This window comes from Oryx dammah, unplaced genomic scaffold (genome assembly GCF_014754425.2).
Source record: "Oryx dammah isolate SB20612 unplaced genomic scaffold, SCBI_Odam_1.1 HiC_scaffold_11, whole genome shotgun sequence".
NCBI lineage: Eukaryota > Metazoa > Chordata > Mammalia > Artiodactyla > Bovidae > Oryx > Oryx dammah.
In genome coordinates, this window is record NW_024070195.1 from 42232781 (window position 1) to 42258998 (window position 26218).

The window sequence follows — 26218 nt, forward strand, 5'->3', positions numbered from 1 at the left end:
TGTACAATGTCACGAACCTCATTCCATAGTTCATCAGGCACTCTATCAGATCTAGACCCTTAAATCTATTTCTCACTTCCACTGTATAATCATAAGGGATTTGATTTAGGTCATACCTGAATGGTCTAGCGGTTTTCCCTACTTTCTTCAATTTAAGTCTGAATTTGGCAATAAGGAGTTCATGATCTGAGCCACAGTCAGCTCCTGGTCTTGTTTTTGTTGACTGTATAGAGCTTCTCCATCTTTGGCTGCAAAGAATATAATCAATCTGATTTCAGTATTGACCATCTGGTGATGTCCATGTGTAGAGTCTTCTCTTTATACTATAATCTATTAAGTGTGCAATAGCATTATGTCTAAAAAACAATGCATATACCTTAATTTAAAGGTACTTCATGGGCTTCCCTGGTGGTCCAGTGGTTAAGAATCCACCCTCCTCCAGGAAGATCCCACATGCCTCGGGGTAACTAAGCCCATGAGCCACAAATACTGAGCCCAAGCTCTAGAGCCTGTGCTGTGCAACAAGAAAAAGTGAAAGTCATTCAGTTGTGCCTCTTTGCGACTTCATGGACTATACTGTGCATGGAATTCTACAGGCCAGAATACTGGAGTGAGTAGCCATTCTCTTCTCCAGGGGATCTTCCCAACCCAAGGATCAAACCCAGGTCTCCCACATTGTGGGCAGATTCTTTACCATCTGAGCCACCAGGGAAGCATTGTGCTCTGCAACAAGAGAAGCCACTGCAATAAGAAGCCCAGACACCGCAGCAAGAGAGTAGCCCTTACTCACTGCAACTAGAGAAAGCCTGTGAGCAGCAATGAAGACCCACTGCAATCAAAAAAAAAGAAAAACCTCATTACTAAAAAATGCAAACCATCATCTGAGCCTTCAGCAAGTTATGACAGTAACTTCAAAGATCACTGATCATAGTATAATGAGAAGCTTGCAGTATTTTAAGAATTACCAAAATGTGACACAGAGATAAGTGAGCAAATACTGTTGGAAAAAAGTTGCTCAATGCAGGATTGCCACGGTCCATCAATTTGTAAAAAGACAAAAACAAAGTAAAATAAATCGAGGTATGTTTGTAGTTACAATGTATTATGTCGCTACTATGTGCCAGGTGTCAAATGCATTTATTTCTATTTTAGAGGGGTATAAATTATGTAAATGAATTCCAATTTAGGTTTGTTTGGCTTCAAATCCTGATCTTTTTGGACTATGCTGGGGCTGCTAAGTCGCTTCAGTCGTGTCTGACTCTGTGCAACCCCATAGACGGCAGCCCACCAGGCTCCCCTGTCCCTGGGATTCTCCAGGCAAGAACACTGGAGTGGGTTGGACTATGCTAAATACACCCAAATTCAAAAAAAGAAACAACAAAGGGGGGGTTGGTAATAAGCAATTCACAAACAAATCCCACACAGGATTTTCAGAACCTCCGGGGCATCCACATGGACTACTTTCGGTGTGAGCTATTAAGAACTTTCACAAGTCACACTCCTTTTACCTTGCTGGAGGGCGTCTGGCTGTCTTTCCCTGGAGAATCTATTTGACATCCACAGTGTATCCTCTTTTACTGCCCAAATGATGATGCCTTATGATTTGCACACTGTCTTTCTCACTCCTTTCTAGCCCTCCTGTATACCTAAAGAGGAAGCATTTGCCTTTTTGCACGATAAAGAGATGTAAGATAAAATACCTGTCCTTTCAATGAACTACATGACCCAGCCCATAGACTGTCAGAGATCCTGGATGTCAAGGCAATGTGCACCACCTTCTGCCCCGTTTCTGTGCAGTGCTTAACCCCAGGAATCTCGGGTTGCCCTCTCCACTGCGTTTAACTGCATCTTACTTTTTACCTCTAGACCTCCCTCTCACCCGCTCCCTGATGGATGAGCAAGGCCAAGGACCAGGCGGCGTGACCTTGGGCAAATTCTCGCTTCCGCCTCCTTAGCGGAGAGGGGCAGCCCAGCACCCGCACCCTCTTCCCCTCCGCTTCCTCCCAGAGCGACTCCCCGTCCCCGCCCCTACGATACTGGCGTAGTGGCCGCGTCGAGCCGCGGCGCCCTCTCATCCTAGACGCTCGTTTACGCCGGGCGGACTGGGAGGGTGCGATTCCTGAACGCGGCCGGCGCTGCGAGCGCGCGGCCGTCCCGCAGGCCGGCGCGGCCTTACGCCGCTGACGCAGCGCGCCCAAGATGGCGGCGCGGTCGTCGTCGGGGGTGGCGGCGGCAGAGGGGGCGGCAGCCGCGGCGGCGGCGGCGACGGCAGCCGTGACGGCGGCGGCGGAGCGGGGCCTCGGCCGGGGGGAATGAGGCGGCCGCGGCGAGCCAGCGGCGGAGCCGTGTAACGGAGTAGCGGCTCCCCCTCCCTGCTTCCCTTGGCCGAGCCGGGGGCGCGCGCGCGCGCGCGGCCGTCCGGAGCGGGCTCCCCACCCTCGACTCCCGAGACCCGCGCCGCACCCCCCAACCCGGGCCCGGAGGATGATGAAGCTCAAGTCGAACCAGACCCGCACCTATGACGGCGACGGCTACAAGAAGCGGGCCGCGTGCCTGTGTTTCCGCAGCGAGAGTGAGGAGGAGGTGAGGTGCGGGGCCGGCCGGGGGGTCTCCGGGGTCGGTGGTCACCTCGGACTGAGGCGCGGGGTGGGGGGCGCGGCCCGGGCCTGGCCGCTCGGTTCGGCCCGAGTGAAGTTCCGACGGAATTTCCTGAGGCGAGGGCGAGGGGGAAAGGGACGAGGACGGTGGGCGGAGGGGAAGTGGGTCTGAGGTTCGGGCCGACGGGCACGGCAGCTCGCGGCCGGGGCCCTCGCGAGCGGGCCTCCTGTCACTGAGGAGAGAGGGGCGACGGGCAGAAGGCGGTGGCCGGGGAGAGCGCGCGGGGTTCGGGCCGGGCCTGCGGCTCGGGGTCCGGGGAGGGCAGCCTCGCGCTTGTGTCAGGCCAGCCCGGCACATGTGTGTGTGTGCAGGAGCCGCCGTGCACGCGGCGCGGGGCCGGCCCTTTGTGGCGGAGAAAGCATCCACTTCATTGGCAGGTTCGGGGTTTGCCGAGGGATTATGTACGTCTGGGGAGCCCGAGGCGGTGGGGGGAGTCTTAGGAAGATTTAGGGCGTTGTGCAAAAGCCAAAGCCAGTTGTTTATTTGCCACTGCGCTGGGTAGTCCATATGGTATAAGCCTGAGAAGAAAGGACAATTTGATAAGATAATCTTTGTGGGTTGAAAATTTTTTCATTTTAATTGGGAAAGCCGAAATCGGTCTTTTAAGATTCTTTGCCCGGACATTCCTCCATTGCCCTAGGAAGATCTTTAGGATTAAATTTGCTTGCAAAATAGAAATGCTTAGAATCAGTTTCTTTTTGCATAAGGTACTCTAAAAAAAATCTCTAAACTCCTCAAAGCCGTTTCTCTGGTGATAAAGGGAATTCAGAGAAGGCTTTTTTTTTTTTTTGGTAAATCCTCAAAGAATAGCTGCTTTGGAAATTCATAAGATGCCTGTGGGAACGCGTTCCTCTCGTGTGTATGGTGGTAAAATGGCAGTTAAACTGGAAACAATGAAGGACAGTGAAATTCAATACGCTGTATTCCAGCATGCAGCAGTGGGCTATCGTGGCAGGGCTGCAAGTACAGTACATCGTGTTGAAATGGAGAGAAAAGAACTTGACCCGTTAGTTATGAAAAGAAGCTGTGATGAAAGACAGATGGGTTGCCAGAAGTTGCTGTCCAAAGATATTTAGGAGGAAGTGGAAATTTATTGCCTGGGAAAAAAAAAGTTAATAAAAGCACTATAATTGTTCTGTTGAGGGATTTTGTGTGTTCCCTTTCAGCGAAACAGTAGGAAACTAGATTTGGAAATGTATACTTGGTGTCCAAGAATACATTGTGAAAGTACTCAAAACCGATGCATTGTAATAGCTGCTAGGCAGTGCCTTGCGGTAAATTATGTACTGTTTTGGAATACATACTTGCATAAAGTAAAATGACTGGTGATGTTTACTGCCCCAGAAGCTTTGTTCTCTCCATTATCATGTCGTATTGTGGGAAATCAGGTGGGATCACAGGTTGTTAATTGGAGGGAAAACTAATTAGCATAACAACATGTCTTACTGTAGTAATATGGTTAAATCTGTGGGAACCCCAATTATAAGGAGAAGGGTATATAATTGTATGAATGATGAAAGACTTTACATGTTAAATAAATCATGTTTAACTTTACATGTTAAATAAATCATAAGGAATTGAGAACATGTGAATATTTTGGATAAATTGGAAACCCTTTATGGATAATAAGCAAAGTAATGAAGACTTGGTTTTCTATTTTCTGTTAAAGGTTTATTATGTACCGGTACAAGCAGCATTGATGTTAAAACATTTGACTGATCACGAAGTTTCCTCTACTAAATTTCTTTTTGAACATTGGTTAATGAGCAGAAGATTCATGCAAATCTTTAATTACAGATTCAGTAGATAATACAGCTAAAGCCTAGGAAGAATAAAATTAATGAAATGGGTGTATTTTAGATTTGTTTAAACTAATATGTGTTAAGAGCCTACTATATCAGTGCAGCATTCTGTAACATGGGATTTAAAGATAAACATCCCTCCTTGTCCCAAAAAGTTGAGTGGTTTTTGATTGGAACCCTTAATTGGGAGGGATTTTGGACCACAGAATAATCTCTAGGGTGCCATTCAATTCTCAGATTATATAATTGTGTTGGAAGGGAAGTAATTTGTTAGTTCCAGGAGAACTTTTATGTTCTCAGTAGTAGTGCCAGAAACTGGAAGTATTAGCCGCCACTCATTGTGGGAATGTGAAATTCAAACTCAATAGGACATTCAACCCAATTTTATTTTTTAATGAGCACTAATGGCTTTAATCAAGATAGAATAATTTACAGAATACTATCAATATTAGCATTAAAACAATAATAATGTAAGTATGAATAGGACCCTGATTTATAAATTTAACCAGTGTCAAGAAACATACATACAATGTAAAGAAAAAGATGGAAAATATTAGCAGATAATAGACCATGAGTCAAACCTTCTAGCATTCCACTTTTCCAGCCTCAGAAAATTTTATTTATAGACCAGCAGTGATAGCAGCTGAGATACTGATCCAGGTTGGGGTGTGTGAACATATTCAGCAAGTTTACTGAGCAGCTTTATTGAGCACTCATTAAATGTCAGGCTCTGTGATACAGTTACAAAGGGACAGGCAGGCAGGAAGCCTAGAGGGGGATACTAACAACATGATGAAAATGAGTTCTCTTTCCTTCAAATCTCTGTCTGCTTTTCCTGTTGATAAACAAGCATCAGTAGCAGGAAAATTCCCCTCCGTAGATGTTTTACTAATTGTGGTGACATTTCGATAAAACCTTTAGGTTGGGGCGTTGGTGATAATTAGACATTCTTACAGTGGACCTGATGTACAGTGGACAGTCTCTTGCCCAGCCTCTGCTTTAACCACTTGATACACTGAGCACTTGCTTCTGCTCTGTGAGCTGCTGGTCCTGACAGGTTCCAGACCACGTGGCCTCCCAACCAGTTGTATTGATCCCTGTACTTATGTTTTTTGAAATATATGCATTGTATTTATCTCTATATCTGTATATATTTGTTGTAATACACTGAAAATTGTAATTATGCAGTGTAATTAAATATGATGTCAGTTGGTGAAATTTGAGTTCAGAAAGAATGGTTTTGTGAAAAATATTTCAAATGCTTTGGAATGATCCAATAATTTCAAGTTACTGAAAAAAATTGCTGATACTAAAAGAGATGGAAAAGAAGTCTTAAAAGTCTAGATGGATTCTGCATATAGATCACTTCATGAATGTTTTCAGGTTTTTGTTTTTCCTCTAGAGCTGAAAAATACAGGTCAAACATGGTGGGCATAATATATGAAAGACAACTTGCATTTCAACAGTAGACCCACAGTAAGATGGACTGACTACATCGTGACTGACAGAGATTAGCAAATAAATATACTTTATTTGTTTACTTACTTATTTAAGTTGAGCATCATGGTGGATTCTTAGTTCCCTGACCTGGGATGGAACCTGTGCCCCCTGAAGTGGGAGCATGGAGTCCTAACCACAAGACTGCCAGAAAGTTTCTGCATTTATATTTTTAATCTGCCATATCTTCCAATTAATATTTTATCATAAACATTACAGAAGACTGAAACATATTTCTTAAGACTTTATTTCACTAAATAGGGTATTAAGACATTCATCTTTGTCATGGTATTCACCTTGGGCCTTCCTGAAGCACTTCCAGTGAAATCTTCTCTCTTAGACCCATTCCTTTTCTTCTTTGGAGCCTCTGTGATTACAGAAAGGGAGAGATACTAGGGGTGGGCTTGCTTGTACTCTGCCCTTCCTGGCCTGGGGTAGGGGAGTATGACACAGGCATTTTAGGCAGTTGAAATATCTAGCAATGTGAAATACTCTCCTGGAAAGGCCAGTGATACTGACTATACATGGGGTGACATCACAGTGCTTGGGACAGTTGAAGTGCTCCTCAGGGGTCTTTTTTACTGAGGCAGAAAGGTAAGTATTGACTGGATCATCTCAGATTTCCTTGTGCATTAAAACTTTTTATTTAAAAAAATATATATGTATATATATGGGAGAAGGCAGTGGCACCCCACTCCAGTACTCTTGCCTGGAAAATCCCATGGACGGAGGAGCCTGGAAGGCTGCAGTCCATGGGGTCACTGAGGGTCGGACGCGACTGAGCGACTTCACTTTCACTTTTCACTTTCATGCACTGGAGAAGGAAATGGCAACCCACTCCAGTGTCTTGCAGGGAGAATCCCAGGGACAGGCGAGCCTGGTGGGCTGCCATCTCTGGGATCGCACAGAGTCGGACACGACTGAAGTGATTTAGCAGCAGTAGCAGCAGCATATGTATATATATATATCTTTTTAAAAACAAAAAACAAAACTGTCCTTAAAGGTCTTAGTTTTGTTTGTTGAGCTTTTCTGTCAAGAGCCCTGCCTCTTGTGGCATGGGCTTCCTGGTTCTCATTTCCTCAGATCCTTGAGCTTACTAGGTTGGGTGAGGGGATGACTGACATTGAACACCCTCAGTGAGTGGAGACTCTGGTAGCCTGAGTGTTTGTCAGGAAAAATGCCCCCGGGGAGCAGGTGAAAGGACCTTCCCTCAGGCTCCAGAGTGGGAAGTGAGGCTCAGGTGGCACTCCCCAACAGCTTCCAGTGGAGCCCAGGCCAGTTGGGGAGTCCTTTCGTAGTATATCTAGGGGATTGTATAGTATCACATTCCTCTAGAGTCACCACAAGTGCATGGATCTAGCTGACTGGGCATTTCTGATCCTTGTGTTTCTGCATCTTTCCTGAGGCTTTGTGTGTGTGTAAGAGAGAGAGAAGAGGGGAGAGAGAGAGCGAGCGTGTGTGCACGCGTGCACACACTTGTGGGCATCCCCATACTCTTCCTTGTGCCTGCCTAGTAAATACAAGTTAGTCAGTTAGATGTTTCTCCCATTACCTCCTTTTATACCTGCTTCCCAAGTTGTATATTCTAGTCTGAAATTGTACTGCGATCTTCATTATTCTTCTCTACTTCTTGCCCTAATCTTTTGCTTTTGGGTGAGTCTCATTTTTCAATAAATGAAGTGTTGTGTGTCTACTTTAGTAGAAACGGTAGTAGAAATAGTACCAAAGGCAAGGCTCTTGTTCAAGAACACATTATTTATTCCTTCAGCACACTTTTCTTTTTTTTTTCTGTGCTGTGCTGCTTACTTGATCTTTGTTCTCCAACCAGGGATTGAACCCCTGCCTCTTGCGGTGGAAGCACAGCGTCATAACCACAGGACTGCCTGGGAATTCCCTCCACTGCATTATTTTGGCCTAACCCGGTATTGCCTCTTGCCTGGATTATGACTTTATCCTCCTGATTGGTCTCCCTGCTTGTGCCCGTACCCCTCTAGTCTTCATTGCTACAGTGGTAGAGTGATTCTTTTGACACAGAAGTCAGATTCTGTCACTCCTCTGCTCCAGTGGTGGTCTGTCTCAGCAAATCCAAAGTATTAACCCGTGCTCTGGTAATCTGGTTCCCTGCCATAGCTCTGACCTCATCTCATCACCCTCCCTCTTTCTCATGCCACTCTTCCAGCCCTCTAGCTTCTGTACTGATTCTCCCCCGTGGTATCTGCATGGCTCCCTCCTTCACCTGAGGTCTTTGTTAAATTTATCAGACAGGTCTTTAACGATCACCCTGTATAAGATAATAGCAGTCCGTTGTGCATCTGTTAACGCTTTTTTTCTTGGCAGCACATATCACCATTGAGACATACTGTGTATTCATTCTATGTATTGTCTGTTTCCTCTCACCTGAATGCAGGCTAGTCGCTGAGGATAGGGATGTATGTCTCTCTTATCTTCTTTATTCACTCCTGTGTCCTCAGTGGTTAAAAGAGTAGTCAGTTCAGTTCAGTCGCTCAGTCGTGTCCGACTCTTTGCGACCCCATGAATCGCAGCACGCCAGGCCTCCCTGTCCATCACCATCTCCCGGAGTTCACTCAGACTCACGTCCATCGAGTCCGTGATGCCATCCAGCCATCTCATCCTCAGTCGGCCCTTTCTCCTGCCCCCAATCCCTCCCAGCATCAGAGTCTTTTCCAATGAGTCAGCTCTTTGCATGAGGTGGCCAAAGTACTGGAGTTTCAGCTTTACCATCATTCCTTCCAAAGCAATCCCAGGGTTGATCTCCTTCAGAATGGACTGGTTGGATCTCCTTGCAGTCCAAGGGACTCTCAAGAGTCTTCTCCAACACCACAGTTCAAAAGCATCAATTCTTCGGCGCTCAGCCTTCTTCACAGTCCAACTCTCACATCCATACATGACCACAGGGAAAACCATAGCCTTGACTAGATGGACCTTAGTCGGCAAAGTAATGTCTCTGCTTTTGAATATGCTATCTAGGTTGGTCATAACTTTTCTTCCAAGGAGTAAGCGTCTTTTAATTTCATGGCTGCAGTCACCATCTACAGTGATTTTGGAGCCCCCCAAAATAAAGTCAGACACTGTTTCTACTGTTTTCCCATCTGTTTCCCATGAAGTGATGGGACCAGATGCCATGATCTTCGTTTTCTGAATGTTGAGCTTTAAGCCAACTTTTTCACTCTCCTCTTTCACTTTCATCAAGAGGCTTTTTAGCTCCTCTTCACTTTCTGCCATAAGGGTGGTGTTATCTGCATATCTGAGGTTATTGATATTTCTCCCGGCAATCTTGATTCCAGCTTGTGTTTCTTCCAGTCCAGCGTTTCTCATGATGTACTCTGCATATAAGTTAAATAAGCAGGGTGACAGTATGCAGCCTTGACATACTCCTTTTCCTATTTGGAACCAGTCTGTTCCATGTCCAGTTCTAACTGTTGCTTCCTGACCTGCATACAGATTTCTCAAGAGGCAGGTTAGGTGGTCTGGTATTCCTATCTCTTTCAGAATTTTCCACAGTTTATTGTGATCCACACAGTCAAAGGCTTTGGCATAGTCAATAAAGCAGAAATAGATGTTTTTCTGGAACTCTCTTGCTTTTTCCATGATCCAGCGGGTGCTGGCAATTTGATCTCTGGTTCCTCTGCCTTTTCTAAAACCAGCTTGAACATCAGGAAGTTCATGGTTCACGTATTGCTGAAGCCTGGCTTGGAGAATTTTGAGCATTACTTTACTAGCATGTGAGATGAGTGCAATTGTGCGGTAGTTTGAGCATTCTTTGGCATTGTCTTTCTTTGGGATTGGAATGAAAACTGACCTTTTCCAGTCCTGTGGCCACTGCTGAGTTTTCCAAATGTGCTGGCATATTGAGTGCAGCACTTTCACAGCATCATCCCTCAGGACTTGAAACAGCTCAACTGGAATTCCGTCACCTCCACTAGCTTTGTTCAGTGTGATGCTTTCTAAGGCCCACTTGACTTCACATTCCAAGATGTCTGGCTCTAGATTAGTGATCACATCATCATGATTATCTGGGTCGTGAAGATCTTTTTTATACACTTCTTCCGTGTATTCTTGCCACCTCTTCTTTTTTTTTATATAATTTATTTTTTTTACTTTACAATTCTGTATTGGTTTTGGCATACATTGACATGAATCCACCACGGGTGTACATGTGTTCCTAAACATGAACCCCCCTCCCACCCCCCTCCCCACAACATCTCTCTGGGTCATCCCCGTGTACCAGCCCCAAGCGTGCCATATCCTGCACCACCTCTTCTTAATATCTTCTGCTTCTGTTAGGTTCATACCATTTCTGTCCTTTATCGAGCCCATCTTTGCATGAAATGTTCCCTTCGTATCTCTAATTTTCTTGAAGAGATCTCTAGTCTTTCCCATTCTGTTGTTTTCTTCTATTTCTTTGCACTGATCCCTGAGGAAGGCTTTCTTATCTCTTCTTGCTATTCTTTGGAACTCTGCATTCAGATGCTATATCTTTCCTTTTCTCCTTTGCTTTTCGCCTCTCTCCTTTTCACAGCTATTTGTAAGGCCTCCCCAGACAGCCATTTTGCTTTTTTGCATTTCTTTTCCATGGGGATGGTCTTGATCCCTGTCTCCTGTACAATGTCACGAACCTCATTCCATAGTTCATCAGGCACTCTATCTGTCAGATCTAGACCCTTAAATCTATTTCTCACTTCCACTGTATAATCATAAGGGATTTGATTTAGGTCCTACCTGAATGGTCTAGTGGTTTTCTCTACTTTCTTCAATTTGAGTCTGAATTTGGTAATAAGGAGTTCATGATCTGAGCCACAGTCAGCTCCTGGTCTTGTTTTTGTTGACTGTATACAGCTTCTCCATCTTTGGCTGCAAAGAATATAATCAATCTGATTTCAGTGTTGACCATCTGGTGATGTCCATGTGTAGAGTCTTCTCTTGTGTTGTTGGAAGAGGGTGTTTGCTATGACCAGTGTGTTTTCTTGGCAAAACTCTATTAGTCTTTGCCCTGCTTCATTCCGCATTCCAAGGCCAAATTTGCCTGTTACTCCAGGTGTTTCTTGACTTCCTACTTTTGCATTCCAGTCCCCTATAATGAAAAGGACATCTTTTTTGGGTGTTAGTTCTAAAAGGTCTTGTAGGTCTTCATAAAATTGTTGAACTTCAGCTTCTTCAGCATTACTGGTTGGGGCATAGACTTGGATTACTGTGATATTGAATTTGTTGACTGTGTGAGTGAATGAATGAATGAGTGAACATATAGTCCCTACTTTCAGGAAGCTTGCAGTCTAGTGGAGGAACTGAAAATAACCAAAAGATAGCAAATGCTGGTGTCTGTCTATCTATCTAAAGTGTATCTATCTAAAGTGTTGATAGATAGGTCTCAGAGAAGTCTCTCAGCTCTTGTTTTATTTCCACTCTTAGAGACAAGGTGGGCTTCCCTTGTAGCTCAGTCGGTAAAGAATCTGCCTGCAATGCAGGAGACCTGGTTTGATTCCTGGGTCAGGAAGATCCCCTGGAGAAGGAAATGGCAAACCACTCCAGTATTCTTGCCTGGAGAATCCCATGGACAGAGGAGCCTGGCAGGCTGTAGTCCATGGGGTCGCAAGAGTTGGGCACGACTTAGCGGCTAAACCAACCACCACCAGTGACAAGGTGTCTGATAATCTTGAGTATCAGCTTACAGAAAGTGTGTGTGTATTTGGTTGTAAATCTTTTCAGAATCTCTTTGCATGGTTCTATCATAGGACATTTAGGATTTCTTTCAGATGTTGAACTTGAAAGTCTGTGCCATCTCACAGGATTTGTGTTGGGTACTTGATGTGCTGTACTGATCCCCAGCCCTAGAGATGCCTAGGGAAAACGATTTTCATTTTGCTGATAGCCTGGAAAGTTTTATTAACAATTAAATAAACACACCAACAAACTAATCAAGTAGTGATACTGTTTTAATGACTTGTTGATAGTGGTTCATTGTCAAAAATGTATGTCAAATTTGGATTCTGAAGTTTTGTTAATATTAAAGTGGTTAATTTGAAGATAAAGATTAATAGGGATGCTCATAAAATTTTCCTGTCATCATCCCTTTTTTCTTTATGTAGGTCAGAGTAATAGAAACAAGGTGTAAAGTTTATGGGAGCTGAATCTAAAGGATTTGGTTGTTGGTGGTTAACATGAAACAGAACAAAGAAACCATCATGGACAAAAAAAGATAATATATGGGTAAAAGAATAAGGAATTGAATTTGGAAATAAAGTTCAAACTTAAACTTTAGTAATAAAACATATACACCTGAGTTTCTGAGTAAAATGCTCTCAATACTCACGAAAACTTGAATCCATTTTGAGAATTTTTGCGTTGAGGTAACATAGATCCTCAAGAGTGTTCAATCTTTTTCCCAGCCTTTTTGAAGCCTTTTCTTCCTGACCTTTTGAATAGGAAAAGGTGTTCATTTTCCTTTTTTTAATCAATCAATTAACCGTTGGTTGCACTGGGTCTTCGTTGCTGCGGGCGGGCTTTCTCTAGGTGCAGAGTGCAGGCTTCTCTTGTCGCGGCAGCGTCTCTCGTCGCGGATGGGCTCTAGGCGCGCGGGCTTTAGTAGTTGGGCCTCTTGGGCTTAGTTGCTCCATGGCAGGTGGAGTCTTCCCAGACCAGGGATTGAATCTGTGTCCCCTTCATTGGCAGGCGGATTCTCATCCACTGTACCACCAGGGAAATCCAAGTGTTCATTCTTAGATTTATTCATTCATTTATTCATTTGTCCTACAAACTTTCATTGAGTGTCTGCTTCCAGGTTGGATACTGTTCATGAACAAGACAGAATGGAAGCCATTGCTTTTGTGAAGCATCTGATGTAAATACCAGTAAATGAGCAAAAATACCAGTGTATTTAAGTATTGTACAGGTAGAGATAAAATACTGTAGTCTTTTCAAGGGGTAGGTCTGGAAGGATGTGAAGTAGAGACCCTAAAGTTTCTTTACGTTCTTTTTAGGGTAACTTACTCAGAAAGATTACCTTGAATGGGTAAAGCTTATGCACACAGTACAAAACTCAAAACTTGCAAACGGTATGGAGTGAAATCTCTTTCCCACCCGTCTTCTCTAGCCACCCTGTTTCTCACTCTTGATTCTTCTTTCAGAGGTTTTGTGTGTGCACGTGTGTGTGTAGTAGGCTGTTGCACACAAGTCAGGTAGTTAGCTTATACAAGTTAGTACTGCAGTGCATTGCAAGGAAGAGATTGGAGGACATTCTTTGTTTAATAGACCAAAAAAGCTTGCCAGTTTTTCCCAGAAATGTATTTGAACCCAGGCCACTAGAATACCTATGATTTTTGAATACTTACCTAGTTTTATTGAGGTTTGTTTACCTTAAATGCCAGGGATCCTTCTAGAGTGAGGAACTTCTGGGAATCGAATGGTTGTGTGTGTGTGTGTGAGAGAGAGAGAGAGAGAGAGAGAGAGATCAGTTCTTTTGAGAGGGGGATGTGTTGTCAGTGGGCTTTGTGTGTCAGGAGAGTGCTGTCATATGGAAGCTACTTGCCTTCAAGCTTCTGAAAAGCAGCTCAGCAGTCTTCTGGGTCAGAGTGTATTTTCTCATTTCTGAAATCTCATTCTTTAGACTACTCAGAGTTGTCTTCTTCTCAGGATGGTGTATGGTAGGCAGCTGTTCACTTTAGCTGTGTGCCTTTGTCCCCAGCTGTGGAGTGGGGAGGAGGGAGAATTCTGAGTGGAGTGGCTTTTCAGATCCTCCTGAGACAGACAGTGAGATAATAGAAAATATATATATTGATATCTGTTCCTGGTTCCTGGAATAGAGCTCCTTAAACTCTTCTAATTTCCAAAGTGACAAAAACCCTAGGAGTGTCTCTTGTTCTAATATTGGTCCTTAACTTCTGTTCCTGACACAGAACTTCTGAAACTTGTAATTACCTGTGATAGGAGTGTCTTTTTCTAACAAGGCAACTCTGGGTGGGCTCCTGAATGGTTCTTGGATGAGAACTGGTCACCGGAAAGACCAAGCCATGATTTGAAGCTTGAAATTTTCAGCAAACCCCTCCCCACCACACACTTCTCTTGAGAAGGGAGAAAATCTGAAAATGGAGTTAAATGTTTGATCATGCCTATATAGTGAAGCCTCTGTGGGGTTGGGAGAGCTTCCAGTGGGCAGACACATCCACACGGGGAGGGTGATGTGCCCAGACTCCACGGGAGCAGAGCCTCCTACACGCAGGACCCTTCTGACCGGACAGGACCTTTCTTCACCAGGCTGTTCACCTGTGTCCTTTCATAAACTGTGAATGTAAGGAAGTGTTTCCCTGAGGTCTGGGAGGAACCCAAGGAGAGGGGTCATTGGCACCTCTGATCTGTAGCCTGTGCTGGGGACCACCATCTGAAGGGGGACAGGGACAGTCTCGTAGGACTGAGACCGTAACCTGTGGGATCTCCAGGTAGACACTTTCACTGGGAGGATGGTGGCAGAATTGAGTTAAATTGTGGGACACCCAACTGGCATTGCAGAGATTTGGCTTGGTGTGGAAAACCCCACACACATTGGCTGATCAGAAGTCTTAGATGTCAGAGCCAAGTATTACTGATCAGAAGCCTTCTGTGTGAGCAGTAGAGACTCACAGGGAAGAAGCACACAGTAGGGAAAAGCTGGGTTTTTCCTGCTCAGGAAGAAAGAAAACTATTTTTTTCCCTTCTCACAGACCAGGCCTTAAACTTCTCTCTCTCTTTCTAACACTCCCTCACTGGGAGAGCTGGGTGTGGGAAGGTATGACTGAAAAAGGTCATTGCCCGTGTAACCTCCTGATTTAATTTGAAATAGAAACAGATTACTAGAATGAAACGCCCATATTCAAATGTGAGCACCAAAAGTTTCGCAAAACAAACATGAAGTGATTTTTAAAATTTCTTTTTGACATCTTACTGTTCAAGTTATGTTCTGCCGCTGCTTGCTTAGTGCAGTTAACCAAAAGCGGGCTGTTTCTGTGAATCTAGTTACGTATCTGAGGCACGGTCAGAGCATATTTTTTTGTGTGCTTTGTCCAAATGCACTTAATAAATTGTAGGCAGTGCGAGATGCTTTTTAACCCCCTTTAAAATGGGAAATTAGTAACTCAAGTGTCATAAAACATTATCTTATGTTGTGGTATTTTGTGAGCACTTCCAAAAGGAGATAAAGAGAGTGAATTTCTACTCCAGGATAAAGCTTATACAGAAAGAATAAAAATTTAAAGCAAGTGGAAGCAAAATGTTATAAAGAAAGAAGAAAGGAGTATTATAAACATAAAAAAGAAATGATCCCTCAGGTAGACTTTCTTTGTATATAGTTAGTTGATCTCTTTGTTCGTAAAAGAGGAAAGAAAAAAGTCCTTTTAAAGAACTGCCTACTGCTGCTACTGCTAAATCACTTCAGTCGTGTCCGACTCTATGTGACCCCATAGATGGCAGCCCACCAGGCTCCCTCGGCCCTGGGATTCTCCAGGCAAGAACACTGAAGTGGGTTGCCATTTCCTTCTCCAATGCATGAAAGTGAAAAGTGAAAGTGAAGTCGCTCAGTTGTGTCCAACCCTTAGCGACCCCATGGACTGCAGCCCACCAGGCTCCTCTGTCCATGGGATTTTCCAGGCAAGAGGACTGGAGTGGGGTGCCATTGCCTTCTCCAAGAACTGCCTAGAAGTCTGTTATCTAACACTTCTCATTTGCTTTATGACAGCAGCTTAGCAATGATGAACAGAAATGGATAGGAACTCATGCATACAGTGCTGCTACTTCTATAAAAAGGAAGGGTGGTGATCTTTCTTGGAATATTTAAGAATCTTAGTAAAATATGCCCTAAGAAAAGTTATATGCTTTTGTAAGACACTTTTTATAATGAATACCATGAGCTAATATATTTTTAGTAATTGAAACTTTTGATTATTTGCTTGTTTACTAAATGACTTGTTTACCAGACTTATAATAACTTCAGTCATCATTTACTGAGTGTGCTGAGCCCTGACTCAGGGTTTTTACACTTATCACTGCAATGGTGATTTCTTCCCTGGAGATTTTGTAGTTTGGATAGACTGCGTTTAATAATAGTAAGATGAAACCTTTAGATTTTATTGGTAAAATGAGTTAGTCTCTATATGTAATAACTATAATTTCTATGGTGTTTTCATTGGTTTGACAACTGTTTAATAAGAAACTAACTTGGTATCATCCTTCAGCTAGGCACTCTTGAGTGACTTTTTCTTTCAAAAAGGATTTTTTTTTTTTAAGTACAGAAGTAATTGTGTCTGTAAAGAATACTTCAAACTGAGGGGTGTAGAATAACACAGTAGGGGAGAGAGAAGGTGGGATGATTTGAGAGAGTAGCATTGAAACATACACATTACCATATGTAAAGTAGATAGCCAGTGGGAATTTGCTGTATGACATGGGGAGTCCAAAGCTCTGTGACAACCTAGAGGGGTGGGTTGGGGAGGGAGGTGGGAGGGAAGCTTAAGAGGGAGGGGACGTATGTATACCTGTGGCTGATTCATGTGGATGTATGGCAGAAAGTAAAGTAATTATCCTCCAGTTAAAAAAAAAAAGATACGTAGAATACGGAATCTGAGCTCTTGAGGAGCTTTAAACTGTTGCAAGATGCAGATTAGAGTGTACAGTTAGAGAAGCAATGGAGAGGAATTTGAAGGAGACTGAAAATGAGGTGGAATATTAGGGACAGTTGTTTGAGGTGCGTGACACCACACCTGAATGTCTTGGTTGGATTTGGGTAGCCGATGAAAATATTCCAGGTGGGAGACATTGGGCCAGGTAGGTCATGGAAGGTCATGCCTGGATGTATAGCCCTTGAAAGCCTGTTTGTCCTGAAACATTTTGAGGACCACAGACTGTTGGCTCATGGCTGTGTTTGGGTTGCAAGATGATTAAGAATTTAAAAAATATTAGTATCCAACATACTAATATTGAAAATTTTCAAATAAGGACTCTTGTCTTTATCTCTGTGATACCAGGGCCCAGGGTCAGCTCCCATTTATTGTGGTGGCTAAGATGTTCTTCCCTTTTTTTAAAAAAATATAAATTTATTTATTTTAATTGGAGGTTAATTACTTTACAATATTGTATTGATTTTGCCATACATTAACATGAATCCACCACAGGTATACACGTGTTCCCCATCCTGAACCCTCCTCCTCCCTCCCTGTACCATCCCTCTGGGTCATCTCAGTGCACCAGCCCCAAGCATCCAGTATCATGCAGCGGACCTGGACTGGCGGTTGTTTCATATATGATATTATACATGTTTCAGTGCCATTCTCCCAAATCACGTTCTCCCTTTTGAAGGTAGAGTTAGGAGGAAATGTTTCTTGTACCTTTGTAAATTTCTCTCAAAAATGAAAAGAAGAGAAAAAGGGTTCCATGTTTCAAGGAAAATGGGAGAGTGCCTATTTCTTTGTGGAGATGAAAATGTTATTACCTCTTTACTTTGGAAACATGATGTGTCTCTGTCAGAATGATCTGATGGACTTCAGACATGTAGGCACTGCCCAGGCCCCTTGGGTGGCGTTTGAGGTTTGGTGTCTGAGGTAGTGAAGAGCTTGGGTCCCGGAGTCAGTCGCGGGGAGCCCTGGCTCTTACACTCACTAGTCTCTGATCTTGAGCAAATTACTTTACACCTCATCTTCTCCTATTTCATTGTATTGTGGGAAGGTTAAGTGAAATTATTTATTATATATAATACTTAGTCTAGGGACTGGCACAAGTTTGTATTCAGTGTCAGCTATGTAAATATATAACCCAGAAAAAAGGCAATTTCTACTTCATTGCAACTTGAGGTTGGAGAAAATTGTAGTAAGAAGGTGGTTTGGGGAAATTTCTGAACCTCAGTTGTTTGCTTTTTAATTCAGCTAGGCACTGTGCTGTGTTCAGTGAATAAGGCCCTGACTTTCGTGAGGTCTGGCATGGAGTTAGATAACTAAGGCAGGAGTTACAGTGCAGTGTGATATTTGAAGTATTTGATCTTAAAGTAGTGTAGTTCAGTGATCCCATGGTTTAATTGTTTGTGGCAGTTTCAGTGTTAGGAGAGGCGCCGGACAGGGCAGATAGCCTACTCAGGGATGGCGGCGCTATAGGTGGCCCACCACCTTGCCTCCTTCCTCAGATCCTCCGCTGTGGAGCAGCTACCATTGATTGATTCGGCAGAAGAACAGGAAAGAGAAGCCTTTCTCTGGGTGAACATAGTTCTTATCCTCTCCCTCTCTCCCGGGCTCTGCCCCCACCCCAGGCTGTGCTGGGAAAAAGAAAATTAAGAGGGGAGACCAACCCGACTAGTGTCTGAGGGAAGAAAAAGGATATTTTTCCTCCTCATTCCCATGGACTTGAAAACAAAAAAAATCAACAGAGAACCCTACCAGTTTTGAACTTGGGGCTGCCACTGGAACCAGAAAAATCCTTCAAGATCCGACTTCTATTTTTTATTTCATGATCTAAGTACTATGTACCATTAAAAATCAGTACTTTATTGCATATTGAGGAAATTATTTTTAATGCATAAAAGTAATGAGGCAACTTTTTATTTAAAAAATAATCCGTGTGAATTGCTCTGCTTTGATGCTAAAACTTTTTTTAAGTACAAATACAGTGCTGTGGGAGAAAGAGTAAGGGAGGTGAATTCTTCTTGGGTTTGAGAAGGTGTGAGGCTTGGAAGGACTTGGGGCAGAGGACTTGAGCAGGGGACTTGGGGAGAGTATGCTGGGGTCAGACTGAGCAGAGGTGGCCAAGGGCCGTTGAGGCAACAGTGTTCACAGTAGAGCATCTGGAGAAGAACTTGGGACTGTGGCGCAGGATTCCGAGTATCCTGAAGGATTGATTTTCGGGCAGAAAATCAGAGTATGGATTAATGTTGCGTCGTTCTGTGAATAATTTTGGAAGTGGGTGTCTGGAGAAAAGGGTAGGTGTTTATTATTTTTAGGATCTCTGGCCAGCTCCTCCCTCAGAGCATTCTCTCCTTTTTGGAGAAAGCCCCTCTTGGAGAGGTGGAGGAGGCCATTCAGCAGCTCAGAAACCAGATGGGCCAGCGTGCCCTCTCCCTTCTCTGATGGGCCCGTGCGGGTGCAGGACTCAGGTGCTGCAGGTCGGCCGCTCAGCCCTTGGCACTGGGTTCTCAGGAGGCCGCTGAGGGAGGTGAGGAGCAGAGTAGCTGTATGCTGAGCACATGTCCGTGTTGTTGGCCAAGTCGTGCCTCTTGCTGCCAGCCCTAGAGTGCCAGAGTATAGGCCCATCTTCCAAGCCTGGCCCTGTAGTCCCTGTCACTCCAGTTTTCTGACCCTTTGATGTTTCTTCCAGTAGGCTACAGATGCCCAGACTTGGTTTCTGTTCTAGCAACCCAAGAACCCTGTCTAATACATCTCCTGGGTCATTTTTTAAAGTTAACCTTACTAATCCAGTGCCCTGGAAGAGAGGTCTATGTGTTGAGTCAGAATTTGTATTTATTTTTCTAGGAGAGCTTTTTCATTTTATTCATGGAGCAGATTTTAACATCCCCGCCTTTTTTGTGTGTGTGTGGTAAAATTTTTTTCATGCTAAAGTTTGTAAAATTTATTTTAAGTGGCCAAAAAATAATCTAGTCAAATTAGAGCAAGTGAAACTAACACTGATCTGAACTGATATTTTTATGAAATGCTTCCCAGCTTCATCATACCGTCCTACCCTTGATGCATATGGCTTCTTTTTTTAGAATTAACCTAAAGAATATTTGAGAATGTGTGAATTTTTATATTTTAAACCTTTTGGGTGTCAAGGAACAGATAAAAACTGAATTTTAAAAATGAAAGCTTATGAAAACTGTAGGATGCTTCTTAAAATGCACATTGTAGTCTTCAGGTTCTGTCTTGGTTAACAAGAATTTATTGCATCTTTATACAGAGTATTCTAGGTGCAGGGATGATTTTTAAAACTGTGAATGTGTTCCCTGGTCTCCAGGAATATGCTTTTCTAAACTGATTAGTTAAATTTCTTTTAGCCATGTTGGTACAGTTGAACAAATGGCTGCTGTGTATTCTGGGTGGAATCAGATAGAAAAACCAAAAAGGCAGAACTTAAAGTACTTAGAGCAAATAGAAAAAGAAGTAGGGACTTTCCTGGCAGTCCGCCTGCTGTGGAATGGAATCCGCTTGCAATGCAGGGGACCTTGATTCGATTCCTCGGTCGGGGAAGATCTGCTGGGGGAGGGATAGGTTACCCACTCCAGTATTCTTGGGTTTCCCTTGTGGCTCAGCTGGTAAAGAATCCGCCTGCAATGCAGGAGACCTGGGTTCAATCCCTGGGTTGGGAAGATCCCCTGGAGAAGGGAAAGGCTACCCACTCCAGTATTCTGGCCTGGAGAATTCCACGGACCTACAGTCCATGGGGTTGCAGAGTCAAACACGACTGAGCAACTTTCATTTTCACTTTTCCTGGTGGTCCAGTGGTTAGGACTCAGCACTTTCACAGCTGGGACCCAGGTTCAATCCCTGGTTGGGGAACTAAGATTTCACAAGCCATGGGGATACAGAAAAAAAAAAAAAAAACCACAAACCCGGCTGTGCTTTGCAAGTACCTCAGGTTGGAGGCAAAATACTGAAAGAGTCAATCTTGGGCTTTAAGAAATGGATGGAATTTAGATAGATAGGAAGGCAGGGAAAGGTATGTTAGGAGAAGGGGGCCCACTGTGATTGGGATTGGGGGCGAGCTCACTGCGTGCCTGAGACTGAGTGTCTGAACCTCAGGTGGGCCTAGTGGTGAGGAAGGGGAAGGTTGAGGGTCTGCAACCTTGACTTCAGAGGATTAGGACTTTGGTTTAGGGACTTTGGGGAACCATAAGTGTCCTTCAAAGAGTTGTTGTGGAAAGTCTTGAGATTGGGAAAATGCTTCTGTCTCCTAGAATTGAGAGCCATGGCAGCAGGCAATGAAGTGAAGGAATGAAGTAAGAGGTGTTGCAGTCAAAGGAATGGACAGATTTAATGATGGTATGTTAAAGATGAAGGTTGTTTTGGTTAAAAGTCACTTTTAAATTTTTATCTGAGTGACAGGAAAAATGGAAATTTAGAAGAGAAGTTGTTTTTGGAGAGAAGATGGAACTTTGGTGTTGGTCATGTCAGATCTGAAGTAATGTGGTGAACTGATGCTGTGGGATTAGAGGTGGAATGAGAAGTCAGGGCTGTGAGTAGAGAGCTGAGTGTTGGGGACTGAGATGGGGAGAATGGAGAGCCAGCTTGAGAGACGAGGCCCAGAGAGAAAAGCTGAGGGCAGGCCTGAGCCCGGGCCGCACTGCAGCCAGAGAGGCAGCAGGACATTTCAGAGGGGAACGGCAGGCAGAAGTGGCATACCTGGAGCAGAGTGAACGCGAGATAGGCTGGAGAGCGTCTCTAGAAAGCGGCTCCAGTGTAACAGTGAGAGGGGACTTGCAGATTTGGTTGATTAGGACAGGTTTAAGAAAAGAAACGTACTTACTTTCTTCTGAGATTGTGGATGGATAAAAGACGAAACCTAGAGCCTTAATTGTACTGGTGGGAATTTGAGGAAACTCCTTCCAGATGACCCCATCCTTCTGAGAAAGAGAAGTGAAGTGTATTTACTGAAAGTGGTCTGGTGATAGGAATTTGAGAGGCAAGAAGAAGTCTGGAAGAGTTGCTGTGGTTTGGTTTTGATTGAAATGGTAGTTTTTAAGGTTGGGGGTTGAATGGTGTGTATCCTTACGAACAATTGGTCGGCCTAACTGTGTATAGAGCACCACAGAGGATAAACTATGAGCAGGAGAGACACTTGTGGAGCTCTAGTAATTTATAAGCTAGTGGGTTCAAAAGAGGATAAAATATATGGTGTTTGCTTTGTACATTTCCTTATCCCTTTTCAAAGAGGAGCTAGAGAGGGGAAAGGGAACAGGGTAGATGTTCCAAGATTGGGGACTGATTTGGGAGTATATTGTATAGGATAGGAAGAGTGGGAACCTGACTTAACAGTCTTATCATCTGTAAAATGGTAATAAATAGTGCCTAATTACTGTAGTCTAGTCAAGGCTATGGTTTTTCCAGTGGTTATGTATGGATGTGAGAGTTGGACTGTGAAGAAAGCTGAGCGCCGAAGAATTGATGCTTTTGAACTGTGGTGTTGGAGAAGACTCTTGAGAGTCCCTTGGACTGCAAGGAGATCCAACCAGTCCATTCTGAAGGAGATCAGCCGTGGGATTTCTTTGGAAGGACTGATGCTGAAGCTGAAGCTCCAGTACTTTGGCCACCTCATGGGAAGAGTTGACTCATTGGAAAAGACTCTGATGCTGGGAGGGATTAGGGGCAGGAGGAGAAGGGGACGACAGAGGATGAGATGGCTGGATGGCATCACCGACTCGATGGACGTGAGTCTGAGTGAACTCTGGAAGTTGGTGATGGACAAGGAGGCCTGGTGTGCTGCGATTCATGGGGTCGCAAAGAGTCGGACACGACTGAGCGACTGAACTGAACTGAATTACTGTAGTTGTTGTGAAACCCAAGTGAAGAAAGATAAAGTGCCTCAGGTCCATTTTGAGCATTCAGGAATTGTTAGCCATTGTTACTAAGGCCAGAACCACTGAAGGAATCACAGTGATCAACATATAGCTGTGTTGTAAAGAACCTTGTCCAGAATGCTCTAGGAACAGAGGAGTGACTATTGCTGAATTGGGAAGTTGGAAATAATGGGAAAGAAGTAAATCTGGGTATTGAAGGGTGAGTAGAATTTTGCTGTCACTACTTTAATACAAATTGTGCTCCTGCTGCTGCTGCTAAGTCGCTTCAGTCGTGTCCGACTCTGTGCAACCCCATAGACGGCAGCCCACCAGGCTCCCCTGTATTTGGGACTCTCCAGGCAAGAACACTGGAGTGGGTTGCCATTTCCTTCTCCAATGGGTGAAAGTGAAAAGTGAAAGTTAAGTCGCTCAGTTGTGTCCGACCCTCAGCGACCCCATGGACTGCAGCCTTCCAGGCCCCTCTGTCCATGGGATTTTCCAGGCAAGAGTACTGGAGTGGGGTGCCATTGCCTTCTCCGAAGGTTGTATTAGTTAGGTGAAAAAGTAATAGTGATTTCAGATTGTGAATTTTAAAATCATTATCAGTTCAGTTCAGTCGCTCAGTCGTGTCCGACTGTTTGCGACCCCGTGAATTGCAGCATAGTCAATAAAGCAGAAGTAGATGTTTTTCTGGAACTCTCTTTTTCGATGATCCAGTGGATGCTGGCAATTTGATCTCTGGTTCCTCTGCCTTTTCTAAAACCAGTTTGAACATCAGGAAGTTCATGGTTCACGTATTGCTGAAGCCTGGTTTGGAGAATTTTGAGCATTACTTTACTAGTGTGTGAGATGAGTGCAATTGTGCGGTAGTTTGAGCGTTCTTTGGCATTGCCTTTCTTTGGGATTGGAATGAAAACTCACCTTTTTCCAGTTCTGTGGCCACTGCTGAGTTTTCCAAATTTGCTGGCATATTGAGTGCAGCCCTTTCACAGCATCATCATAACTAGGCTTAAATACCTCTTTTTAAATTAAAATAGGAACTATTAACAATCAACAGATTTTGACAACAAGAAATAAGTTTGTTTATTCCTGTAGCATAAAAATCCATGCCTCGAGATTTGACAGACTCTTGGAAAGCATTTGCTGCCTCCTGCTGATTGTGGGAGTGTTTTGCCTGCAAAAAGTTGAAATGCTTGAAGAAGAGGAAATTGGTTGGTGAGAGATCAGGTGAGTATGGCGGATGAGGCAGAACTCTGTAGTCCAGTTCGTTCAATTTTAAGGTATTGGTTGCATGACGTGTGGTGGAGTGTTGTGGAGAAGGATTGAGCCCATTGTGTTGACCAGTGCCGGCTGAAGGTGTTGCATCTCATTCATTTGCTGAGCATAATTCTCAGATGTAATGGTCTTGCCAGGGTTCAGAAAGCAGTAGTGGATCAGATGGACAGCAGACCACCAAACAGTGACCGTGATCATTTTTTGGTGCAAGTTTGGTTTTGGGAGGTGCTTTGGAGCTTTTCAGTCCAACCAGCCACTGAACCATTCATTGCTGGTTGTCTTATAAAATCCACTTTTCATTGCATGTCACAATCCAATGGAGAAATGGTTCCTTGTTGCATCAAATAAGAGATGACAACACTTCAAAATGACGATTTTTTAAATCAGGTCATGAGGTACTCACTTAATCAGACTTTTTCACCTTTCTGATTTGCTTTAAATGCCGAATGACCGTAGAATGGTTGACGTTGAATTCTTCGGCAACTTCTCAGGTAGTTATAAGAGGGTCAGCTTCGATGATGGTCTCAGTTGGTGGCTGTCAGCCTCTGATGGCAGGCCACTATGCTCCTCATCTTCAGAGTTCTCATCTCCTTTGCAAAACTTCCTGGACCACCACTGCGCTGTACATGCATTAGCAGTTCCTGGACAAGATGCATGGGTTGATGTTGTGAGTTGTTTCCACTGCTTTATGACCCATCTTGAATTTGAATAAAAAAATGACTCAAATTTGCTTTTTGACTAACATCATTTCTATAGTCTAAAATAAATATAAAATAGCAAGTAATGTCATTAGCAAAAAAAAAAAAAAAAAGAAAGGTGCATTAAAGTAATGTAGAACATAAACACATTTATTTAAGAATGTATTATGATATCAAATGGCCAAGTTCAGCAATGCAAAATTGCAATGAACTTTTGCAGCAACCATGTAGAATCTTTAAATTAGTGGACATAGAGGTAACCTAAGACATGGTCTATTCAGTCACTTAAGGGAGATAAAGGGCCTGAAACCAGAAGGGTGTTCATATCTGTCCATTGTGTTATTTCTGGTAAAATAATGTACAAAGGTAGAAATAATACAGATTTCTCCTGACAGATCCACAAAAGGAGTTAAATCGATGGAATGGAGAAATCTGAATAAAAATGTTTCTAAAACTGACTTCTCACACCAGCATTCAGATCAAAACAAAGCAGGTGGAATGAGAGGTTGTAATGCAGTTATAGGAGCATAATCTGTACCAAATTCAGCAGCATCTGTAGCTCATTGTCACCCTTAGCTGCAGCTGATCACGTATCCTGGAGCTAGCGCATGTGTGTTGTGGGAAGAAGCTGAATTTATCAGAAACATAGATATTTGGGGCAAATTCTGAATACCAAAACCAAATATTTTTGAAGGCAGTTTTATTAGGTTTCTTCCATTATAAAGATACTTTGCTTTCACTATAGCAAATGTGGGAAAAACATCCCCTGTTTTGAACCCACTAGATTATAATTAGAGTTGAATGTGTTTCCCAGAGTTTATCTTCCATGGTACCTGCATGTTGCTCTTCACATAGTAGGCCTACAGTTGTTGTGAGGATAAATGCCATTCAACCGCCAAATAATTTCCTCTAAAACATAAGGATGAAGTTATTTTCTGTTAATCATTATGGTTTTTAGTTTGTATAACATTATAACTTATTTAAATACAATTTTATAATCTGTTTTCCTAATAAACATTTTTAATAGTCTGAACTCTGTGTATACATTTTAATGTCTGTGTACCCATTGAGGGGATGGAAAAGTTATTTAAATGTTGCACTGTTGTTGTAAATGACACTTTAGATCGTAAAAGAAGATAGTATTGGCAACCACAGTAATGACTGGGCCATCTTTCTCCATTCTCTTGAATACACATTTTTTTTAGAATATGGCAACTAACCATCTTAAAGGACGACCACCCTCCATTTACCACCTCTTTCCCCAGTGCTCACTAATGAGAAGCAAATATGAGATTTAGTGAAAAGAGTGATGGTATTTTACAAATCCCTTTAATGTCTGGATAAATTGAAGATAGCTGGGTTTTCATTACTGCTTCTGTGTTCAGACTCTTTCAGTATTTTGTTTTGACGTATCTGAAGAAAATTGAGTCTCACATAGAGTATGTAGTGAGTTATTTTGCAGAATGTTCCTTCACTTGGGTCTGATGGTGGTTTCTCCTGATTAGATTGCGGTCATACATTTTTGGCAGTAATATCACAGAAGTGATGTGCCCTGGTCATTGCAGCATATCAAAGTCCTTGATGTCCATGTGTCTTAGTACTGGTGGACATCAGTATTGATGACCTGATAATGGTGAGGTCTTTCTGGTTTCTCCACTGTAACATACTCATACTTGGTTTTTCTTGTAATGAGAACTTTTAAGATTTACTCTCTCAGAAACTTTCCAGTATATAATACAGTATTGTTAACTATAGTTACCATCCTGTCCGTGACA

At 43.3% G+C, this 26218-nt stretch overlaps 1 protein-coding gene across 1 annotated transcript in view; it reads left to right on the forward strand.

Moving 5' to 3' along the window:
• The first annotated feature begins 2199 nt into the window (after nt 1-2199).
• Nucleotides 2200-26218, forward strand: part of NUDT3 (nudix hydrolase 3) — a 113373-nt gene continuing 89354 nt past the window's right edge. Inside the window, exon 1 of the mRNA XM_040249075.1 lies at nt 2200-2583. Within this exon, the coding sequence (XP_040105009.1) occupies nt 2485-2583 (99 nt within the window). The 5' untranslated portion in view covers nt 2200-2484. The remainder of the gene's footprint in view (nt 2584-26218) is intronic.